A 22,202-nucleotide genomic window follows, 5' to 3' on the forward strand; every position below is an offset into this window, starting at 1 on the left:
TCCTTCACTCATATTTGGGTTAAATTACGCACCTAGGTGGCGTTCCAATTTCAACGATTGATGATTGATAATTGGTACGGTACAACAAATTTTCATTTGACAAGAGTAGCCTCGTTCTAGGAATTTAGCTGCTGAACATTCCTTTTTAATTTGGTTTGTCTGGTATTAAATGCACAGTGCACCACTTCTAATATCAACATTGAAAGAATATTTCCAGATTATGATCTATCTGATAAACAGGGTGAAAATAAATTCTTATAAATAAGTTTCTCTTGACTTATTGCTCAAGTATAAGGACATTGAATGAGTACTTTGTGTTGAGCTATTTCGTGTTCATGAACAGCTATATAGATAACATCGAATCATATAGATAACAACAATAATCTAAGATAACAACGAATTAACATGTGATATGAGTGATACATTCTAGTTTCATCAAATATTTGTCAACTTTAAAAACGGCCTTTCTTATAATATATATATCTCGTTCTTCTTAGTTAATTAACTTATAATTGTTGACATTCCTCAGGCTGATTACAGTTTATTATACACTTTGAGGTATATACCCACTGTAGAAATATTTTTAATATTGTATACTCATGTAATAGTCAGATTATATTAATTCTCATATTATTGGATTTATATTCATCCACCATAGAGTCATCATGAAAGGTAATATCATTATTCGTTAGGCCTGGGAGACAATTTTTGAACCCTACTAAAATACGCGATATGGTTTATTTTGGAACGAATCATTTTACTTCTGTGTAACATTTTATATTGAGCTCAAAGTTTTTTTAGTCACATCTTGAGTATTCATTAAAAGGGATTTTTCAGTTAAATGTAAACTATCTAATGCTTGTATTTAATTGTATTTTATTGTAGTAAATAATTAACTTTTAAATTAATTTTTTTGGGAAATAAGATCCCAAAGTTTATTGTACTAGTAGTAGTTGTTTGTAGGTAAGACGATCCTGGCTTATGTAATGGTAAGCATGTTATGCTGTTTACATTAGTCTATTGTTAGCGTGCCCCAGGCGTGTGAAAAGATAGAAGAGTACTCCCAAAGGGAAAATACAATAATATATAGTTACAGAAAGGTTTACTTTCCGAACCATCTCTGGTAGACCTACTTAAAATTGATACATTTGAGATAGATTTCAGATACATTAAATAACAATATGACGTTTTCCTATAGGAGTGCCGGATGAGAACATTTTTACAATTCAAATTATTTACTCGAACCGGCGTGGTTAAATAAGGTTTTTTTGTTCTAAAGATAATCAATGAACTGAATACACTATGAGCTACATTACTTACAAATAGATATATGTTTGCACATGTAAAACAAAGACATAAGTAATATATATTTTACATATTTTCGTGATACACATTATTTTGCATTCAATATTTTTGGTAATGCAAAGTAGATAGATTCTGAAAATATTAGAAAGCTATTTTGAATGTATAATATTCTTTGAATATTAATGTATAAAATAATCAATGTATGTATGTATAGAATGTATATTAATGTATAATATTCTATTTTAAATGTATATAATTCAAATCACTTACTGCCATTGGTTTTTTTCTCAGTTGCCAAAATGCAATCCAGAAGTCTTTTCTTATCCTTACGACCTATTTGATATTTTACCATAGCTCCGATGGTAACTTATCCCATGTGAATGTCATAATGTAATATTTATAACTGTGGATAGTTATTTTTATAAATGTATAAATATTCACGATCATTTTATTTAGAAAACCAGGATATGATTATAAACCGATCGATGGGATAGACACTGTCTATATAATGTGAAATCCGAATTTAGATCCAAACAGTCGTAGGAATCAAGTTGATAAACATACAAATAAATGGCTGCACATATATTTATCACCGTAAACCGACTGACATATGTGGTTCGGATTCCACTATAAACTGTAGGTCCCTTAGTTGCCATTAGCTGTGTGGGCTATAAATTAACAGCTGTGTCTAAGGAATAAATCGGCCTTAGACTACAAGATCGCGCCACTCATCCTACACTCATCTCCATTCATACTTGGCGTAAAATATCTACTTTGTATGGTTGCCATTTCATTGAAAAGTATTAATGTATAACATATTTCTTTACTCACACTGCTCTGCCTAAATAAACAACATTTTTAAAAGGAAATCAGTAAAATAAAATGTATCGATGTATTTTTCGCATACATGGAATAACTATTTCCGGTACTTACTCCGGTATTATACCGACCACACCTAAATTCGGTAAGGTTGCCACACCTAGGTTAGGTTAGGTTATGATAAGATAACCGGAAGACCTAACCTAACCTAAGGGTAAGCAATTTAGGTGTGGTCGGTTGATACCGGTTGATACACATTTAGTTGCTCTTGACTAAACTAAAATGTTTTTAGTTATACGTTGGTGATTCCACAATAATCATATTTATAAATTGTTGTTTTAAAAGCCTCAGACTTAAAGTGAGTGGTTGAAAAATAGGCGTATAGCTATTTATTACAGTAAAAGCTAAACTACGTTTATCTCAGTAAAGGCGATATCTTGTAGTTATTCAACAGTTTGTATGACAATGTTTGTAGTAATTAAACCAACATTTTTATAACACCTTTACTGTTTGTAGATTATGTATATCTAATACGTATCGGGTTTTTGATCACAAACTTCCCTTTCGTGTGGATACTTCTACTTATAAAATTTTATTGCAGGGTTTTACTTTGTATACATTTATTTGAACCTACATTATACAAACACATAAATGTAGTACTGGTATGTTTGAATTTGAGTTCTGTTAAATGAAATGTGACATACAATTTATGATGATAAATATTTTTTCTGGACAAATACAAGCCTTGATTAACTCTTTTTTCAGGTCATAAATTGACAGGTGTGAAAAATTACAAGCAATTGAAAGAAATACCAGGATATTTTATTTATTTATTTAAATCCGGCAGAACGTGATTCGAGAACAGATTCTCGCCATCGAGATGAATTTGCACGGTGTATTGCCTACTGAATGTAAACATAATAATAATTGATTGGTATCGACAGACCACGCTATTCAATTTTCATCGAGGTTTTAATTTATAATGTTTAATACTGTGCATGAGAGTATTACCAGGGACCAATTTTATTTCTGTTTCATAGACTTAAAAATTAAAGCTGGCCTTAAAAGTCCTTAAATATTTCAAGCATTACCGCAAATATAATGTTAAGTGATATGAGCCCAACACACTCTTTTTTTGTAGCACAAGCCACTTTAATTTGTTTATATAGTATAAAATCATTATTAATATTAATTGAAATAGGATATGAAAATTAGCAACCACATGTTTACCGTTAATGTTTTTTAAGATATTTTGTTTAAACCTTCCTAATACTTCAATTAAATATTTTACAAATGAACCAATAACAGTACGAGTTTTTTTCCTCGGACGGGAGGCACGAGCCCGGAATCGTATTTCAGGCTAGACCTAAGATTTGCGGCATTTCCACTAAAAGAAAAATCCATTAATGATTGGGGATTTGAACCCCGGACCTTGGAGACCAAAGTCCGGTGCTCTAACCACAAGACTAGCTTGCTCCCAAATATAATATTTTCATAAACGAACCTTAAAACAGTATATTATTAAAGTAATTAATTGTAGACTACTCAGTAATCCTATATTACTCACTATTGAGTTTTAATAAAGGTTAAATTAATTCATTCACCAGAAACAATCTGAGAACAGATATTTTGGTAAAACTTTAAAAAATAATATATTTTTTTTAACTTTAACTTTAACCTGATGGTAGTTCAATAAGGGAACTGTATTCATACACTGGTCTAAGTGAAAGAATTCTTTCTCAAAGCGATACGGTCTTCCAGTCAAATTACGTCTCAATAAATGTTCTTTGAAGTAATGAAATTCACTACCGTGAGAAATAAAAAGCCATCTATTTTTTATTCATATACATTATATAATTGCTTGGTATTAAGGTAGCTCACTGCGTACTTTAAATGTCAGATCACCGCTTACGATAGAGTTATCAGATGTCCAAAAGCAAAATTACATAAAATTGACACATTAATTAGGAGCTCATCTGCGCTAAGTGATCATAATCATTGACTATACACCTCTACTGTGTAGAGGTGTATAGTCAATGTCATAATCATCAAAGCAAATATATATGCTGTAATTGAACAAATACTACACTAATGTCCAATAACTGAGCGCAGTTTATAAAATACCAGTTTTATAGTGGTTAAAATGAAAGGATTTTAAGCAAAAAAATCTGAACTACAAAGGAAAGTGTCTTTAACTTACCAACCTAAACTGCTTTGTTGTACAGGATGCCCTATAAACATTCAAACTCTGGGAATTGTTCCTATAAGACAAGTGAAGGGCCCAAAGAACCAATTCCCGGAGTTTTAGCGAATTTCCCATATAGGGAATAAGCTATTACCGTAGGTCTCATGGTAAGACCTGGACCCGGAACCGATTTACTTTTTCGTTTTGAGGTCCCCAGAGGCCAAAAACACCATCTGTTCAAATTCTTATATTTATGTCCGTTAGCACAATAACACGAACAAAAATTATCCGATTTTGATGAAATATTGTATAAACGTGTAAACCTACATTTATTCGAACGAGTTCGCGAACCAGCATGATCGGACCATAGGAACAGGGGTTTATGGAGGTTTTATGGGGTAAAAATGGTGGTTTTCCCATTTTTGACCCTAAAAACATAAAATTTTGGAATTTCTTTCTCAACCAACTTAAAAAAGGAATAATTTAGTATATTGAAGTATTGTTGTATGCCTAATGGTTACGAAGAAAATTCAAACAAGTGCAAATTTAAAATTCCCATGTTATTCTTATGGAGAAAATGAAAACTGTTGTAGTTTACTTGTTTATGTATGTATGTTGATCAAATTTGGCAAACTTATTTATTTCATCCTATACTATTAACGTTTGGTCAAAAAAAAAAAACTGTTTACCTTCCCCGTAGCAGTAAACCTAAGCACTCGTTAAATCTCTAATGTTATTTAAATTGGGAATAAATATGTCTTATTTATGGAAATATTTGAGTAAATATGTAATCAGACAAGTTTAAATTCGCTTAGTCTGCAGGTTTGCTGCGGCGGGGGTATTTATGTTTTTTTTTTTTTTTTAACGGGACACCTTTAAAATTAGTTGAATGATAGTTAAAGGGTTAACGTTTTTAGCATAGAAAAATAATTTTATACGGAAGATCCTCCTTAGCTTATATGCTAATACTGTTTAGAGTTATAGGCAATTAAGTATTCTGTTTAAATTGGGCACCAAACCGAAATTACCACACACAAACTTTGGTGAATGTTACAGTTTGAACATGGAGGCCCAGGGCAGAAGTTCAAGATTATGTAATTACTGAGCATATTCCTGCCTCTCTCATGTCCGGACAGTATATAACTATCACCATGTAATACATGTAATAATTCCTGACCTCTTGTAATCGTATTAAAGCGGGGTTTAGTGTTCTTTTAGCTTAAACGTTAACATTTGCACTCAATTTTAATAACTTTTTGGAACAATTGTTTTCATAGTTATGTATAATATTTTGAAGATATTGATGTATGCCTAAATATAGTTGAGTTTGCATGGAAGTTATCCAATCACAAACTACTACCTCAAACTCTGGAATAGTTTTTACACATTATTTTGCGTTATTTTACATATGGAAATAACTTTTATTACAGACATCTTAGTCGTGTATACTATGTTAATAAGCTTTGTTATAGAATATTGTATAGTGTAATATAAATTGGGTTAAACTATGAATAACATCAACGCCGAAGAACGCAGTTTGTTTCAATTTAGCTTCATAATTTAGCTTGAGAATGTGTTATATTATGAATAAAGTTTATGTATGGAAATTCTTCTGCTGCTTTGAAATGGAAACCGTTCGCATAAGATGAGATTTCAGTTTGATTAAAAGTTTTCATCTTCGTCACCAATAGCTAAACACTATTTTCAAGTGCATTACTATTCAGATTAGTAGGAGACAATAGTAAATACTGTGGTAGTTATAGTATTCCTTCATACTGTGTTATTTTAATGTTAAAAATATTTCTGTGCTAAACTAACTATGAAGTATGAGAACATTTAAATCCTTAACATTGGTTGCCTCATGTGCTGACATCATGAAAATAATTTAGGTTACTATATTTTCCATCAGAATTTATAGTTCTATCATCATCGTGATTCTGAAATTCTTTCTTAATTCGTTGGGTAGACTCGTTAAAGTATCTAAATACAGTTAGGCAAACCACGTTTAGACGAGTCCTTTGTATTGTTAAAATGTACATTTTTCTCTGTGACTGTTTCATCTGTAAGTAAAATAGGAACCTAAATTACTCTTGATTCTAGTTAATTACCTGAACATCACCACTCATAAACGAATAGGTGACAGATATTTAAATTTGGTTTGTTAATTCTTTCGGCAAATCGTATCTATATTATATGTATATATGTCTAAGGACTCATTTATAATCGTAAAATACCAACTTTTTTCTCGGTCCTGTATTTAGACTGAGTTGAGGAACAAGGTCGTACTGTACAACCTTGTATGGACAAGACTGTCTGAAGTGGTTCTTGTAGAAACAGACAAAAGGCTTCGTCTAAATCCGATAAATCAGTTTCAATGAAAATCTAATGATAAAATAATTTCATGGAGTTTACTTTGAAAACACAATGGAGGTATATATAGCAAGGGTTGTACAATCATAATGATTTCAAAAGTCAATGGTTCAATCTTCTATTAAATGTTCCAATCGGTTGTGCGGAATTATGAAATGAATGCATTAGTCAGTTTGTCAACGGGAACGTAAATATTGTAAGTACCCCTATGACAAGTACATAAAAAGTGAATTTTTATGAGTGTAATCAGTTCAGCAATTTATAGTATTTTATATCAAATGGTTAAAATATATTAAACCGTTCCGCTACTTTTCTAACACACTGTAACTATCTATCTATATTATTAATACGCTACATGAAATTTTGTGAACAATAAGGCTTTTTGTTTTCAGATTTAACCCCACATATTATATACCAAAATGTTCGTCTAGGTGTGTAGATTTGCAAACTGGCCTATGTTCGTCTAGGTGTGTAGATTTGCAAACTGGCCTTTCATTTTCGACAAAGTTTAGCTCTGCCCCTGTGGCGTTTAGAGTTCCCACGTTATCCTTATGAAGAACATATTTTTTACTTTCTCCCCCTATACCATAGTATATGGAGAAAGTATTGTTTTCGTCAAAATTTTCGAGTTTGAGTTTTGAGTGGATATATTCGTTTTGGGTCCCCTTGGACCCAAAAAAGTGGTTTTCGAAGTGATGTCTGTGTGTGTGTGTGTGTGTGTGTGTGTGTGTGTGTGTGTGTGTGTGTGTCTGTGTGTCTGGATGTGTACAGAGCTAGAGACTACACCTGTGGTTTGATTTCGATGAAATTTGGTATGTAGGTTCAAATCCATGGTATCTCCAGGCGTTTTTTTCATTTTTTTTTGAAATTTGGATTTTTAATGGGGATTTTCCCATAAAAACCCATAAAAAACCGGAAAAATCAGATTTTCTAAAAAATGGCCCGAACGATTTTGATTAAAATTTAGTATGTTGTAGCCCTTTAAATTCTAAACGAAATGGTACAAATCCCATTTCTGTAAAAATTACGGTTCAAAAGTTATGGTAAATTATGTTATTTTCCCATAAAAACCCCATAAAATAACGAAAAATTGGATTTTAGACAAAAATCCAGTTTTGACTTAACAGTAGGTTATGGTCCTTAAAATTTTGATAGTTTTTTTCATTTTTTAGAAGCTTTGATTTTAAGTGGGGATTTTCCCATAAAACCCTATAAAATAACGGAAAAATATGATTTTCTCAAAAATGGCCCGAACGATTTTGATTAAAATTTAGTATGTTATAGACCTTTATATTCTGAACAAAATGGTACAAATCCCATTCCTGTAATAATTACGATTCAAAAGTTATTGTAAATTATGTTATTTTCCCCATAAAACCCCCATAAAATAACGGAAAATCGGATTTTCCCAAAAATGGCCCAAAACGATTTTGATAAAAATTTGGTATGTTATAGTCCTTTATATTCTGAACAAAATGATTCAAATCCCTTTTCTGTAAAATTACGGTTCAAAAGTTATTGTAAATTATGTTATTTCCTCATAAAAACCCCATAAAATAACGGAAAAATCGGATTTCCCAAAATTGGCTTGAACAATTTTGATAAAAATTTAGTATGTTTGTTATAGTCCTTTAAATTCTGAACAAAACTGTACAAATCCCATTTCCGTATATTTACTCTCACAGCTTACACATGATAAAGGTTGTTGACAAACTTATGGGAGAAAGTATGTGTCAGATTGCTGATACCGTTTATTTTACATTATGATCAGGTAACTAATTTAATTGTTGTTAATATTTTATTTGCAATTTAAGGAAAAGTTAGCTACAAACATTTACTGACTTTGTTGAAATATTTACTATTTGAATTTGGGTTAGCATAAATATGAAATTGGAAAAAAAGCAAGAAAGCCTGAACAATGTGATATACTATAAATGCAATTGAATTTAAACTGTGCTGCATTTCTTGAGCAATCATTGAAAGAGCCGATTATCAAACGATGGAAATGTAGGAAATTCACAGTACCCCACAATGTAGAAAAAATAGAAATAATGCTTTTTATTATTTATAACCGTTATAACCGTTACTATGTACAACCAAATGCGGCCATAAGTGGGAAACGTATGTATAAAACGCAAAAAACAAGATCAGCTTTTGAAAAATGATAAGATATTTACATGAAATTTTGATTGTATTGAACTGTTACGTACATCGTGAGTATTTCCATAATCTTTGAGTTGAATTTTTTAAAGTCATCGGAAATTCTGACTGATATTCGCTTTAAAATAATGCCTGTAGTACTTAGCAATTGCTCGAATTTGAGCAACAGGTACACTAATATTTTTTTTCAGTTCAAAGACGAAATAAAGTGTAGCCTTCCTACTGTTACATTTATTAATATTGGTTACCTCAAATATGCCGAATCCGTTGTATAGCTTATTACACCCCTTACATCTTATCTTAACTTACAAATTTTAATCTTTAGCAACGGATTTGTGGATTCTACAACCTTTAGTATTGAACTCACTTATAATATTAATATTATTATTTTTTTAGCGAATTTCCCATAAAGGGAATAAGCTATTACCGTAGGTCTCATGCTAAGACCTAGACCCGGGACCGATTTACTTTTTCGTTTTGAGGTCCCCAGAGACCAAAAACACCATCCGTTCAAGTTCACATATATATATATATATATATATATATATGCACATATATGCCCGTTAGCGCGATAACTCTAGCAAAAATGATCCGATTTTGATGAAATTTGGTTCTAACGTGTAAACCTACGTTTATTCGAACGAGTTCGCGAACCAGCATAATCGGACCATGGGAACAGGGGTTTATGGGGGGTTTTATGGGGTAAAATGGGGTTTTCCCATTTTTTCCCCAAAAACTAAAAAAAATTGCAATTTCTTTCTCAACTATTTTGTAGAGCTTAAAAAAGAAATAAATTAGTATATTGAAGCGCTGTTGTATGCCTAACGGTCACGGAGAAAATTCAAAAAACAGTGTAATTTAAAATTCCCATGTTATTTTTATGCAGAAAATGAAAACCGTTGTAGTTTACTTGTTTATGGATATATATTGATAAAATTTGACAAATTTATTTATTTCATCCTATACTATTGACATATGGTAAAAGAAAAACACTTTTTACCTTCCCTGTAACAGCAAACCTAAGCACTCGCTAAATCTAATGTTATTTAAATTGGGAATAAATATGTCATATGGAAATATTTTAGTAAAAATGTATTCAGACAAGTTGAAATTCGCTTAGTCTGCAGGTTTACTGCGGAGGGGGTATTTTTCTAACTATTGTATTATTGGACACACTCCCCATTAGTGTTCATAGTGTTCTTTAAACATTGAAAACGTTCTTTTAAATAGATCGGGAAATATATCAAGATTGTAGATCCAAATTGGTTTAGTAATTTCTAATCAAATATGTAATGACTGGACGCCTAGAAGTTAATAGGAAAAACTCAATAATTGATTACAAATTTGGTTAAAAACCTAAACTAATATTACAAGTGATTTTAAACTACCTAAACATAAACCTGTGTTGATTTGCCCAAGAGCTTACTTTTGAAAACTTAATAGAACTTATTTTGTCCTTTCTTGTTATATCGTTTTGATTTTTTACTAATATCAATTCAATGTTTCTTTGTCATTGTTATAATCAAAAAGCATTTAAACGATTCTACATTTATTTAATTTTTAGAGTTCGATTTCAGTGTTTTTTCGTGAAATCACTGCGTAGTGTTTAGAAACTTATTAAACGAAAGTTTCTTCTTCTAAACTGAATATCATGTTCCGTTTATCAGACGAAAATATAATCATGCCAATTTTAGATTTAGAGATAAGGTTTGGTACATTGAGTTGAAACTATTCAAATAAAAACACTATATAATACTAGTAATTTAAATATTTAATATTTTTTGAACAATTATTATAGTTCAGTATCTAATTATAAGTTAATTTAAATTTGTATACTTACATGAGGTGGCCAGCCTACAGAATATCTGACATGATCTGAAAAAATCGTATTTCCTTTGTGAAAACTATATTACTTATTTATACATTTCGTTTTAAATTAGTAAGATGGATTTTGAAACGTCAAGGATGAATTTGCAAGTTATAAAAATGTAAATGTTATTAAAATTCATACTTTAAAAATATCTCTAGAATTTGTTCAGAAACATGCAAGTATGTAAATAGTTACATAGAAGGATATCAAAGTATAATATTTGTAAATTTAGACGAGAATTTTGTAAAACATCATAAATATTTAAGAAATATCTGTAAGTAAACTTTTACTTTCAAATATGTAAATTTACAAAGCAAACAGTTGATGAAATAAAAAAATCCACTTTCCAAAGTTATAAGTAATAATTAATAATAAGTTATAATTTATTAGCTAAACTGGCGCACGATCGATTTAATCGTGTGCAATCTAGACACAGGAAAAGCAGGACTAGATGTGGAGATGGTGGAAACCCTAATTGAGTTCTAGTTTACTTGATTTTTTTTGTGAAAGTCGGTAAAAGATTAATCTTGTGATTAAGCATTTGTGAAGATTAGTGGCAAATTTAGAGTGAAGATGAATGGTTTGATTAATCTTCTTTAACTTAAATAATTATTTAGGATTTAATAGATTTTCTGTATAGTAAAATACTGATTTTTATTGTTTAAAAAACTGAAAATGATACCATGCGTACACCAAGTGTGTGTATGAACAAAGGCTGGTTCTATAAGCACTTTCCATTCCAACAAACCTAAGGACTGTCCTTGAGATTTACTGATGTTCATGGCAAACGAAGAAATAACTGGGAACAGACCTTTCAAGATCAAAAGTGAGGAGAGCAGAGCTCAAGCTGCAGTTTGATCCAAGGAATCAGTATTTACTTGCCAGACGATGATCCTGAGTGTTGAATCCCGACGATGGCCATGATGACTGATGAGCCCCGACCACCTCAAACTCGATGGTGTTGTGATAGATTCTTTAAACACTCGTACACGTCACTTTAATCAAGCCTGGCGACATATCAAGATTAACATAACAATGACGTTTACTTGAGCTTGAGAGGTAGACGGCTAACAGAGAGGCTGTTACAGTATGATAACTATTTTGCCCAGAGTCGTTTCCCATAGTAAGTACCTTATCGCTGCTTAAATATTGTTGGAACTGGTCAGGAATATTGTCCATGATCGCGCTACAGTATTAACTTCGTAGCAGTCTTCATTTTTGAACACAAAATGTCGCGGGCAATTATGTCTTGCTGTTAAGGATCGCATACACGTTCCATTAAATATTAGCAACATGATTGTCCGAACCAATTAGATGTGGCATCTCAATTACATCGTATCCAAATTCTGGGTGAGTTTCAAGCGTCCCATCCCCTGCAAGCTGCAAGACGCTAAGGGAAAAGCCTTGAATTAACTGGCAAATGAGTAATCCAAATGTAATATTGCTTATCTATTTATAAAGACAAAAGTACCCATGAACTATCGAGAAAACTACTATTCACACCCCCATATAACATATACTTAAAATGTTCGTCATGATGAGAAACCTTGTGCAAAACTATCCATTATTTCATAAATTGCCCTTTAAGGTAATTCCTTTATAAAGGGAACTTTCCGTATACCTAATGTTAAAAATACCTCAGCAATACTTATTTGTACTTATTTATATTAACTCGCCTCTTGCTTTGCTGAATACGTTCATGAGGAGTGTTCATATTCACAGGAATCTGTGGCCCATGTTAAGAGCAAATGCAAAAAAATTCACCAACCTTTTTTACAAAATAAAAAAAAAAACATAATACCATTTGGATAGATAACGTATGGCGGATCATAAATGGTGAAAACTCATGTTTGTCCTAACCGGTATTTGAAACGAGATATTTGTAAAACAAGGAAAACGGGATTTATAAAAACTAGGATTAAGAGGTTTAAAATTAAACAAAACAGGACAAAAAAGGTAAATTGAGTAATCACGTTAGATCCTTTCAATCAGGATGGATCAGTTTGAATATGCCAGGGATTAATATGACATGAAACATAACATAGCAACAGAGCTATAACGTGTGGATAAACAGAGCTCAAACTTTGAATACGATTCTGAAGCAGCCTACATTGTTGTAAAATAAATATTTACTAAAATAATATTGATTGATGTTCTAGGAAATGTTGAAACATCAAACAGCTTACCCAAATGTGTGTGAGAAATTTATTTGATGTTTTAAGGATGAAAATTACACAAAATATTATTTAAACGTAACAGACTTATCAAACAAACAATATTGCCTGCTTGTTAAGTTTTGGTTTTAAATGTTTGTATGATGTACGTTTTTGCTGTTGAAAAATAGTTGTTGTGTCTTGACAGCACAAGTCAATCAACCTGTAGACATCCCAACCTTAATCATTTCGTTCCTCAATTTTTATGTTTTTTTTTTCAACATTGATTTGCCTGTATTTTATCATGTTACATGTAATTTATGGAGTTGCTATTTATTCTTGAAACTAGAGTTTTTATCCTGTGGTTATTTTGTTCTTATTACTCATAGTCTATTGTATTGTTGAATTCTGCTAGTTTTTTTAAATAGAAAATCATTATATCTAGTTTATCGTTAGTATGTCTTGTTCTTGCTAATCTTGTTGTCTCCAGTCATTTTACTACTCTTGTACTAAGCTAGTTAGTTGTCACACAGAAGCCTTTTATTTTCCTGTAAATAATAGTATTTTACTGATTTTACTTCACAACACAACTTTAATCAATTTGTTCCTCTATTAATCAATTGGATCTGTTTTTATCAACATTTTTTCCGTATTCATTCATGTTGATGTATACTTGCATAATCAAAGATAACAAGTAATTGGTTGCTAAGCTGCTTCTTTCCTGTATGGTTTTGTTTGTTTGCTGTGCATGGTTTCCCGCTTAGCAGATGCGGTTTGCTTTGAACTTTTGTGTGTGCTAGCGTGTTTGCTTGATATTATTATTATGGTATATAGTTTAAATTGTGCATGTTACATTCACAGAGCATAGAATAAACATAGAGTCGACATTCCTATACCTACAGCTAAACCAGTAGTGAAGCCGATTTTCGCCATCTTGGTAAGAGAGTCGGGCTCGGAACATTGAAAACACGGCGTTATTCTATTCTATTTTATGAATTAGACGAAGCTACCGCTCCGAGGATACATATAGAACTATCCCCCCTTCGATATTGACCTATGACTCTGCCCCGCGGGCTTTCAAAGTTCTGAGGTGAGAGTTTTAAAAGTAAATATTGATTGGTGGTGTCCATGGTAACAATATAAGGGTTTAAATGTAAATGCAGACCGGGCCTGCCGCCATCTTGGTACGAGAAGCCTGCTTCACTCCAGACGGCAAGTGTCGCCTCTATATTTTTATTCTATGCTCTGTGGTTACATTTTAATGCTTGTTATGACTTAGCCTATTGTACACTCTCTGTATTCAATTATATATTCATTTCTCGTTACTCTTAGTTCTTTGATTGTCCAAGTCTTTAAATGTACTGTATTCTTATAGTATTGTTACTTTAGGTAGCCTATTCCATTGAGTGTTATCATAGACAACAGAATTATATAATTCTTTTTGTCTATGGTGTTATTCTCGATTATTACCATAGGCTATTTAGTCGTGATGAGCATTTCACAACTTGTACTTAAACTATAAAATTTGCGTAAATCCGCTGGCAAATAAAAAAATTAATAAGTAAGTAAATGGCAAAATAAATAGTTTGATTTAACATTTTATCAATTTTTGATTTAATGTTGCATGGCATTTTTGTGTTACTAGAGTTTTACATATTATTTTTGTTCTAGTTGTTCAGAGCCTGTTGTTATTTATTCTGCTAGTTATTTATAGAAACTCACTATTCTAGAGATTATCCTTATAATGTATTGCTCTTGTTGTCTCCAGTTTTTTTTTCACTACTTACCTACTGGCACTAGATTAGTTAGTTGTCACACAGCAGTATTTTCAATTGTGAATCCGTTTCCAACAAGAAATAAGATACATTATACCACAAATATTAGAACACAAACGGTATGAATCAGAAACATAAATAAATAACATCACTGACCTAAAAGAATTTTTTTAAATATTTTAATTCAATTGTCATGAAACTTACAAACCAGCTGTTGCGGCTATTAGTATAGACAATCGGTCTAGTGAAGTAATTTGCTTAGTATAGACAATCGGTCTAGTGAAGTAATTTGCTTAATGATCCATACCGGTTCTGTTCTAATATTCGTGCAAGATGCTTTGTAGGGGAAGCTTTAATTTGAGCCACTTAATTTTGTATACCACATGTTGTATAGTTAATTAAACAGCTTTAGAGTTAATTATACAGCTTTATAGTTAATTAAACAGCTGTAGAGTTAATTAAAACAACGTGTCAACTAGACAGTAACGCAGGTGATATAGGCTGTTAATTAATTCCGACGATATATGGTTCACTGGGTTCAATTCATCATGAAATTGTACTTATCATCAAGCGTTAACATTAGTCTGGCGCAAATAGTGATGCGTCAAAGTTTGATATATCCGCCATTGATGGACTGTGATGGTATAATACATCTAGTTTCCACGGTAAAAGCATATAACATTTCGCTAAATAGGCACCCTTTTGTATTTTGTGGCTGCATCTCATTTTAGGAAATAGAAATGCTAACATTTTTTTAAAATATGTTTTACATTTCCTCTTCAGGGAGTAAGGCTCATATGGGTACATTAACTTTATTTCAATTTTTTTGTATTATTCTCAAACACCCACATTTGTACAGTGGTTACTATTGGTTACATTAACTTCTCAAAAGTTGGTAGCACTGATTCCTTTCCTTCCCACATGTTTCTAAGGCAACGAAATATTCAGTTGAAAGGGACACTGTGTGAGGTTATGTGTGACTCAGTGAATTTGCGAACTTTGATGTGTTCTGAAACCCATTTATAATGTACATATACACTTAATAATTTTTGTTTATGATATTTTATGCTTTCGCCTTTCAAATAATATTTAGTTTACTACATTATCTTTTAAAACGAAACCAGAAATTTTATTTTAATATCTGTACTCATTTGGGTACAAATCTCAAATGTCTTTGAATCTCAAAAAACGTCCCTGAAGAGGTTAATGTCTAACAGCTATTTTTAGTTATTATTAAATTAATTTCCAGGTCCAATGTTTTAGTTACCAAGACGTAAAATATTGTATTTTCGTGGATAAAACAGAAATTTATAATTTGAATTTACATTGAACAATGTACTTTTACGGATAGATATACATAACTATATAGGCCTACCATATAATGAGAAACTCTCTTTTTGGTTTTTTTTTGCTATTTGTATTAAATACAACTTTAGCTACCTAATTTAAAAAAATATTTTTGTTCTTAAATGTTAAACTTCCCGTCATAAAAGATTGACTGTGATTTTACATGGTAATTAGACTGAAGCAAAAAGTATTCTAATGAATGCAATAAAGAAAATCCCAATTTAATTGTTATGCAGTTAAATCTTCTTTTCACCACACTATGATGTTTTTGGCTGTATTACATACGTTAATTGGTGGCTGAAAGTTACGTTTTGCTGGCCATGTCAGCTGTCATCGAAATTTGGGGACCGAGCAGGTTTTTACAGGCCGGGGCCGCAAAATCAGCTGTCCGCTTACTTACTTAAAACATGAAAGCATTTTAAATACACAATAAAAATCCATAGCATTGCAATAGAATTGTGTTATTGTCGCCGTTGCCTAGCAACTATTTATTTTTATTTTTGCTGATTCCTCAAATTATTTCGTTACATAACCTTAAAGTTGTAGTTGTGTTGACTATCAGTGTGCATTATTATAGTGGTGAATAGTGGTAATAGGGTATAGTGTGGTGAAAAATAGCGTTCGTACCACGGGCCGAAATGGTTTTGCAGCTCTCGATCGATTTAAGTTCTCGACTTCGTCTCGAACTTAAAAACTATCTCGAGCCGGCAATACCTAATTTTCGGCCCTAGGTACGAAATATACTATTATCTTAAAAAAACAACTGGCTTAGTAACCCGTGGACAGGTTACGAAATAGTTTTTATTTTCCTCAGTCAATTCAAGATCCAAACCATTTTTTTTCGGAAAACTAATATTAAAACTCAGAATACAAAAGTAACGAGCAGTATGGAGTAGTTTCAATATGTAATAAGAATTTTTAATCAATTTGAATAAAAGTAATTGAGAAGTAAGTGGCTGGAAATTAGACTGACTTACTTTTCTAATTTTTATTGTTTTTACCGCAATATATTTGCACCGTGGTATTAACTTAGCCTGTTACAGAGGGAAGATTAAGGCAATCATAATAATTATAAATTAAACACGTGTACACTCTGATTATAATCTTAAAATATTTAACCACATCCATACAAACCCATTTTATTCAACTACCTTTTACCACCAGTTGACGGTAAAAACTGATATTCATATTGTTATTTTTTAATACTGATATTTTCAATATTGCTTATATTTTTGTAGTTAAACATAAGTAAACAGTGGAATCCTTTAAAGTTTTAAAACAACCGTGTCCTGAGGTCTACATTAATAGTTTGTTTATTTGCTTGTCATCTGGTTTGATATATTATTGTTTCATGTTTACTTTAAGTTTTGGATTTTGTTATTAAATACAATGAAAGAAGTGGCTCTAACAAAATGGGTTTTAATTTAATATATTTAAGGGCACAACATGGTGGCAGCGGTAAAGACCCAATAAATTGAGTAACAGGGTGTCTAATATATATGCTGCATTACAATGCCAGACTCAGAAAACTCAGATATAACAGTAAGAAGACAAACATCTAAAATGACACAACATTCAGCAACATTGGGCTTCATTGATAAATACTCCTTTAAACCAGAAGATTGGGGCCCATGGTTAAAAAAGTTCAATAGGTACAGAAATGCTACCAATTTAGATCAAATAGATGGAGAAAAGCAAGTAAATTTCCTTATAATATCCATGGGTGATAATGCAGAAAATGTATTAATAGCAGCAGGAGTAACAGAAGAAGATGAAAAGACTTATGATAAAGTGGTGGAAAAACTTAATAAGTATTTTACACCAAGGGTGAATTTGACCTATGAGAGAGCGAAATTCAATCAACGAGTACAAAAGCAAAATGAACCGATATCCGATTTTATAACAGATGTACATCAATTAGCTTCTTCATGTGATTACAAAGACATGAAAGACAGCCTTATTAGGGATAAACTCATTGTTGGAATAACAGATTCAAAGTTATCTAAGGAACTTCAACTGATGGCTGACCTAACCTTGCATGAAACAATAAATAGATTGAAACAAAGTGAAATTATAAAGAACCAACAAATTACTGTTAACAGATCAAGAGAACAAGATTTTGCAGAAATAGACCAAGTGAAAAAACATCCGAACTTGAAACAAAACATAAGACAATATACTTCTAATTGTTTTTACTGTGGAGGACAGAGGCATCCTAAGGAGGAATGTCCTGCTCAGAATATTGAATGCTACTACTGTGGATTGCAAGGACACTTCAGCCGATGTTGTAAAAAGAGACAGAATAATAAATACAGAAATCAGAACAATAAATACAGAAACCCAACCCTGAATCAAATTCAGGAAAATACCGAGAACAGATTGGAACAGGATAATAGAAGCGAGGACGGGTATTACATTAACAGAGCTGAAGTTAAGAAAATAAGAGCGACAACAAGGAACTACAATAAACAGAATGAATTTGAAATTGATGTAAAACTTGATGGGAAATTGGAACATTTCAAGATTGACAGTGGAGCCGACGTGACGATTGTGCCTCCAAGAATGGCTAGAAACAAATTATTGACGAAATCAAACATTGTTTTAAAAACACCTGGGGGGAAGTATTTAACAGTTTTAGGTAAATTTGAAGGTGTAATTCAGTATAAGAATAAAACAACTCGTCAAACAATATATGTGATCAATGGTCAAGAGGAAGCATTGATTGGGAAACCATGCATCTCAGCCCTAGGGTTCTTAAGGGTCATCAGAGGAGTTAAAAATGACATTCAGTCAAGTGAATATTGTAGCAACCAGAATATCAACACAGACCTACAGAAGATCAAGAATAAATATCCAAGTTTATTTAATGGGATTGGTAAGATGAAGAAAGGAGCTCAACTTAAACTGAAACAAAATGCGGTACCGATGGAGTTAAAAACTCCTAGAAACATACCTATTCCATTAAGAGAAAAAGTGAAAAATGAACTTAAAAGAATGGTTGAAGCGGGAATCATTGAAGAAGTTTGCGGACCTACGGAGTGGTGTCATCCAATGGTGGTAAGACCTAAACCTAATGGCAGTGTAAGAATATGCATTGATCCTTCAGCTTTAAACAACCATTTACAGAGAGAAAATAACGTTTTTAATACTGTTGAGGACTTACTTGGATGTCTAGGGAATTCCAAATGGTATTCAAAATTAGATGCTAATTCGGGGTTTTGGCAAATACCGCTAGATGAGGGTTCCTCAAAATTGACAACATTTATAACACCATTTGGTAGATTTTGTTTTAAAAGACTTCCCTTCGGAATTTCAACAGCCCCGGAAATATTTTGTAACAGGATGAAAAGTATTATTGGAGACATCCCAGGAATTTTGTGTTATATGGATGATATTTTAATTACCGGAGAAAGTAAACCCGAGCATGACAGCAGACTAGACGGAGTGTTACAAGAATTGGAAAAAGAAGGAGTTACCTTAAATGACAAGTGTGAAATAGGAAAAACAAAGATTTCATTCTTAGGTCACATTATTTCTTCTGGTATGATTCAAGCAGATCCCAAACACTTACAAGCAATAATCGATTTCCCCACACCCAGTGATGTGGGAAGTGTTAGGAGATTTCTAGGGATGTTGAATCATGTCGGAAAATTCATAGAAAACCTTGCTGATATCGTTCAACCACTGAGGGAACTACTAAAAAAAGATAGGGCTTTTGTTTGGGGTCCTAGTCAAGAACAATCATTTAAAACAGCCTTAAAGAGTTTACAAACAACTCCTGCCTTAATACCATTCAATTTGAAAAGGAGAACTATAATTTCGGCCGATTCATCAGCTTATGGTTTGGGTGCAACACTTTTGCAAGAACATCAAGGACATTTAAAACCTGTGGCCTACGCATCAAAGAGCTTAACACCGACTCAACAGAAATATGCACAAATTGAAAAAGAGGCTTATGCAATAGTATGGGCATGTGAACGTTTCAAAAATTTTATAACAGGATTGAAGTTTCAAATTCAAACTGATCATAAACCTCTGATTCCTCTTTTAAGTAGTAAGGGTTTGGATGAACTGCCGCTAAGAGTTCAGAGATTTAAAATGAGATTAATGAGATATTCGTACGACATATTGTGGGTACCAGGAAAACAATTAACAACTGCCGACACGTTATCAAGAGCGCCAATCAACAAAACTGAAGAGGAAGATATTGAGAAACTTGCAGAAGAAGCAGAAGCATGTGTAAGAACAGTAGTTCAATCAATCCCAGTATCATCTAATAAATTAGATGTAATAATAAAAAATCAAAGAGAAGAATTACAGGAATTGTTAGATATTACAATTCAAGGATGGCCTAAAAATAAGAACCTATTAAATGAAAGATTAAAAGAATACTGGGATCATCAAGCAGAATTGTCGATCAATGAAGATATACTTATGAGAAATAATCAAATAGTGATTCCTCCATCCTTGAGAAAAGAAATGTTAGATAATATTCATCAAGGTCATCAAGGTATTAAAAGATGTAAAGAAAGGGCTAAAATGTCAGTATGGTGGCCCAAAATTAATCATCACATCGAACAAAAAGTAACCTATTGCCCGCAATGCATTGCTGACAGAGTGCCTCCTCGCCATCCTATGATTCCTACAGAGGTTCCTGAAAGACCCTGGCAGAAAATCGGAGTAGATTTTTGTGAATTCAACAATGATAAATACATAATTCTCATGGATTATTATTCCAAATACATCGATGTATATAAGGTATCTAACTGTTCAACGGCAATATTGATTAAATCAATGAAGACATCGTTTGAAAAGCATGGCATCCCCGAGTCAATTAGATCAGACTCAGGTGTGCAATTTCTATCAGAAGAATGGGAACTATTCAAATCAGAATACGACTTCACAGTGGAAACTAGTTCACCAGTCACCATCATCACCATCATCAGTGCAATGGTCAAGCTGAAAGTGGTGTGAAAATCTTCAAAAACATATTAAAGAAGTGTAAGGATAGACATCTGGGCTTATTGGCATACAATACGACGCCAAAGGAATGTGGTTATAGCCCATCACAACTATTAATGGGACGGATTTTAAGAACAAATCTACCAGTGAATAAAGCAACTCTACTTCCAGCCACTCCAAATCACAATAGATATAGACTTAGACAAAGGGAAGAAAAGAGGAAACAGGAACAACAGTTCAATAAAAGACATAGAGTGACCCAGGTCAAGGATTACCCAGAAAACGCTAAAGTTTGGGTATCGGACCGAAGAGAAGAAGGGGTAATCAAGGAGAAGTTAGAGAACAGGAAATATAACGTTGAAACAAAAAAGGGAGGAAGATATATCAGGAATGCAAAATTCTTATTCCCTATGTTCTCCTCTGGAGAAAGAGAAAATCCTGATAAAGAAAACCCCCATACTCAGACACTTCCTCCAAGACAGACACATACACCAAGATCCAACCTACATAATCATTCTTCAACCATACACAGACCTACCAGAATTGTTAAACCTGCCAAGAGGTTCATAGAAGAACTTTAAGAGGGAGATGTCCTGAGGTCTACATTAATAGTTTGTTTATTTGCTTGTCATCTGGTTTGATATATTATTGTTTCATGTTTACTTTAAGTTTTGGATTTTGTTATTAAATACAATGAAAGAAGTGGCTCTAACAAAATGGGTTTTAATTTAATATATTTAAGGGCACAACAAACCGTTTATTATTTATCAACAAACAACATTTTTAAGGCAAATTATTTTATATATTTTTTAATTGGAATAGTATAATGGGTTGTATGTTAAAAGAGGTTAATTTTAGTTTGTCAATATTTTTGTAAGGTAAAAGGTAGAATATATCATAGTGGACAACGTTATACTTTTCTTGCCCAAAAAAAAACCTTAGATTGAAAATACGGAATTGCATTTACAAGAAAAAAGATAATGTTACTCACAAAACAACATCTCTTAAATTGAATAAAATGGCAGAAACACAGAGTCTCTGAACACGTTTTGTTACAGGATAAAGGAAATGTGATATTTAAAGCTGAAAAATACCCTACTGAATCTGGATTTAAATATCAGAAGTCTTTGACAGTTATTCCTTTGACATTTAAAAGAGATGGGTTTATTTAAATTCTTATCCCTTAGTAACAAATAATTTCGATCGACAATTTTCAAGACTGTATTTACAGACTAAATTTTGTTTTGAGAAGATCT

The 22,202-nt window shown here is 32.2% G+C and overlaps 2 protein-coding genes across 2 annotated transcripts in view; one reads left to right on the plus strand and one right to left on the minus strand.

Moving 5' to 3' along the window:
- The window catches only part of LOC128990139 (pyrokinin-1 receptor-like), a 57,138-nt gene extending 46,353 nt beyond the window's left edge, over window positions 1–10,785 (minus strand). The window contains exon 1 of the mRNA XM_054412402.1: window positions 10,680–10,785. The gene's annotated coding sequence lies outside the window, so the exon portion shown is untranslated. The remainder of the gene's footprint in view (window positions 1–10,679) is intronic.
- Window positions 10,786–17,496: 6,711 nt separating this feature from the next.
- On the plus strand, window positions 17,497–20,958 carry LOC128989086 (uncharacterized). The gene is made up of 2 exons (XM_054410944.1): window positions 17,497–19,065; window positions 20,785–20,958. Exons 1-2 carry the CDS (start codon window positions 17,497–17,499, stop codon window positions 20,956–20,958), a joined length of 1,743 nt encoding a protein of 580 aa, XP_054266919.1.
- Window positions 20,959–22,202: the final 1,244 nt, after the last annotated feature.

The sequence above is a fragment of the Macrosteles quadrilineatus genome, unplaced genomic scaffold (genome assembly GCF_028750875.1).
Source record: "Macrosteles quadrilineatus isolate MER2022 unplaced genomic scaffold, UCM_ALF_1.0 Scaffold_3__2_contigs__length_128488019, whole genome shotgun sequence".
Classification (NCBI taxonomy): Eukaryota; Metazoa; Arthropoda; class Insecta; order Hemiptera; family Cicadellidae; genus Macrosteles; species Macrosteles quadrilineatus.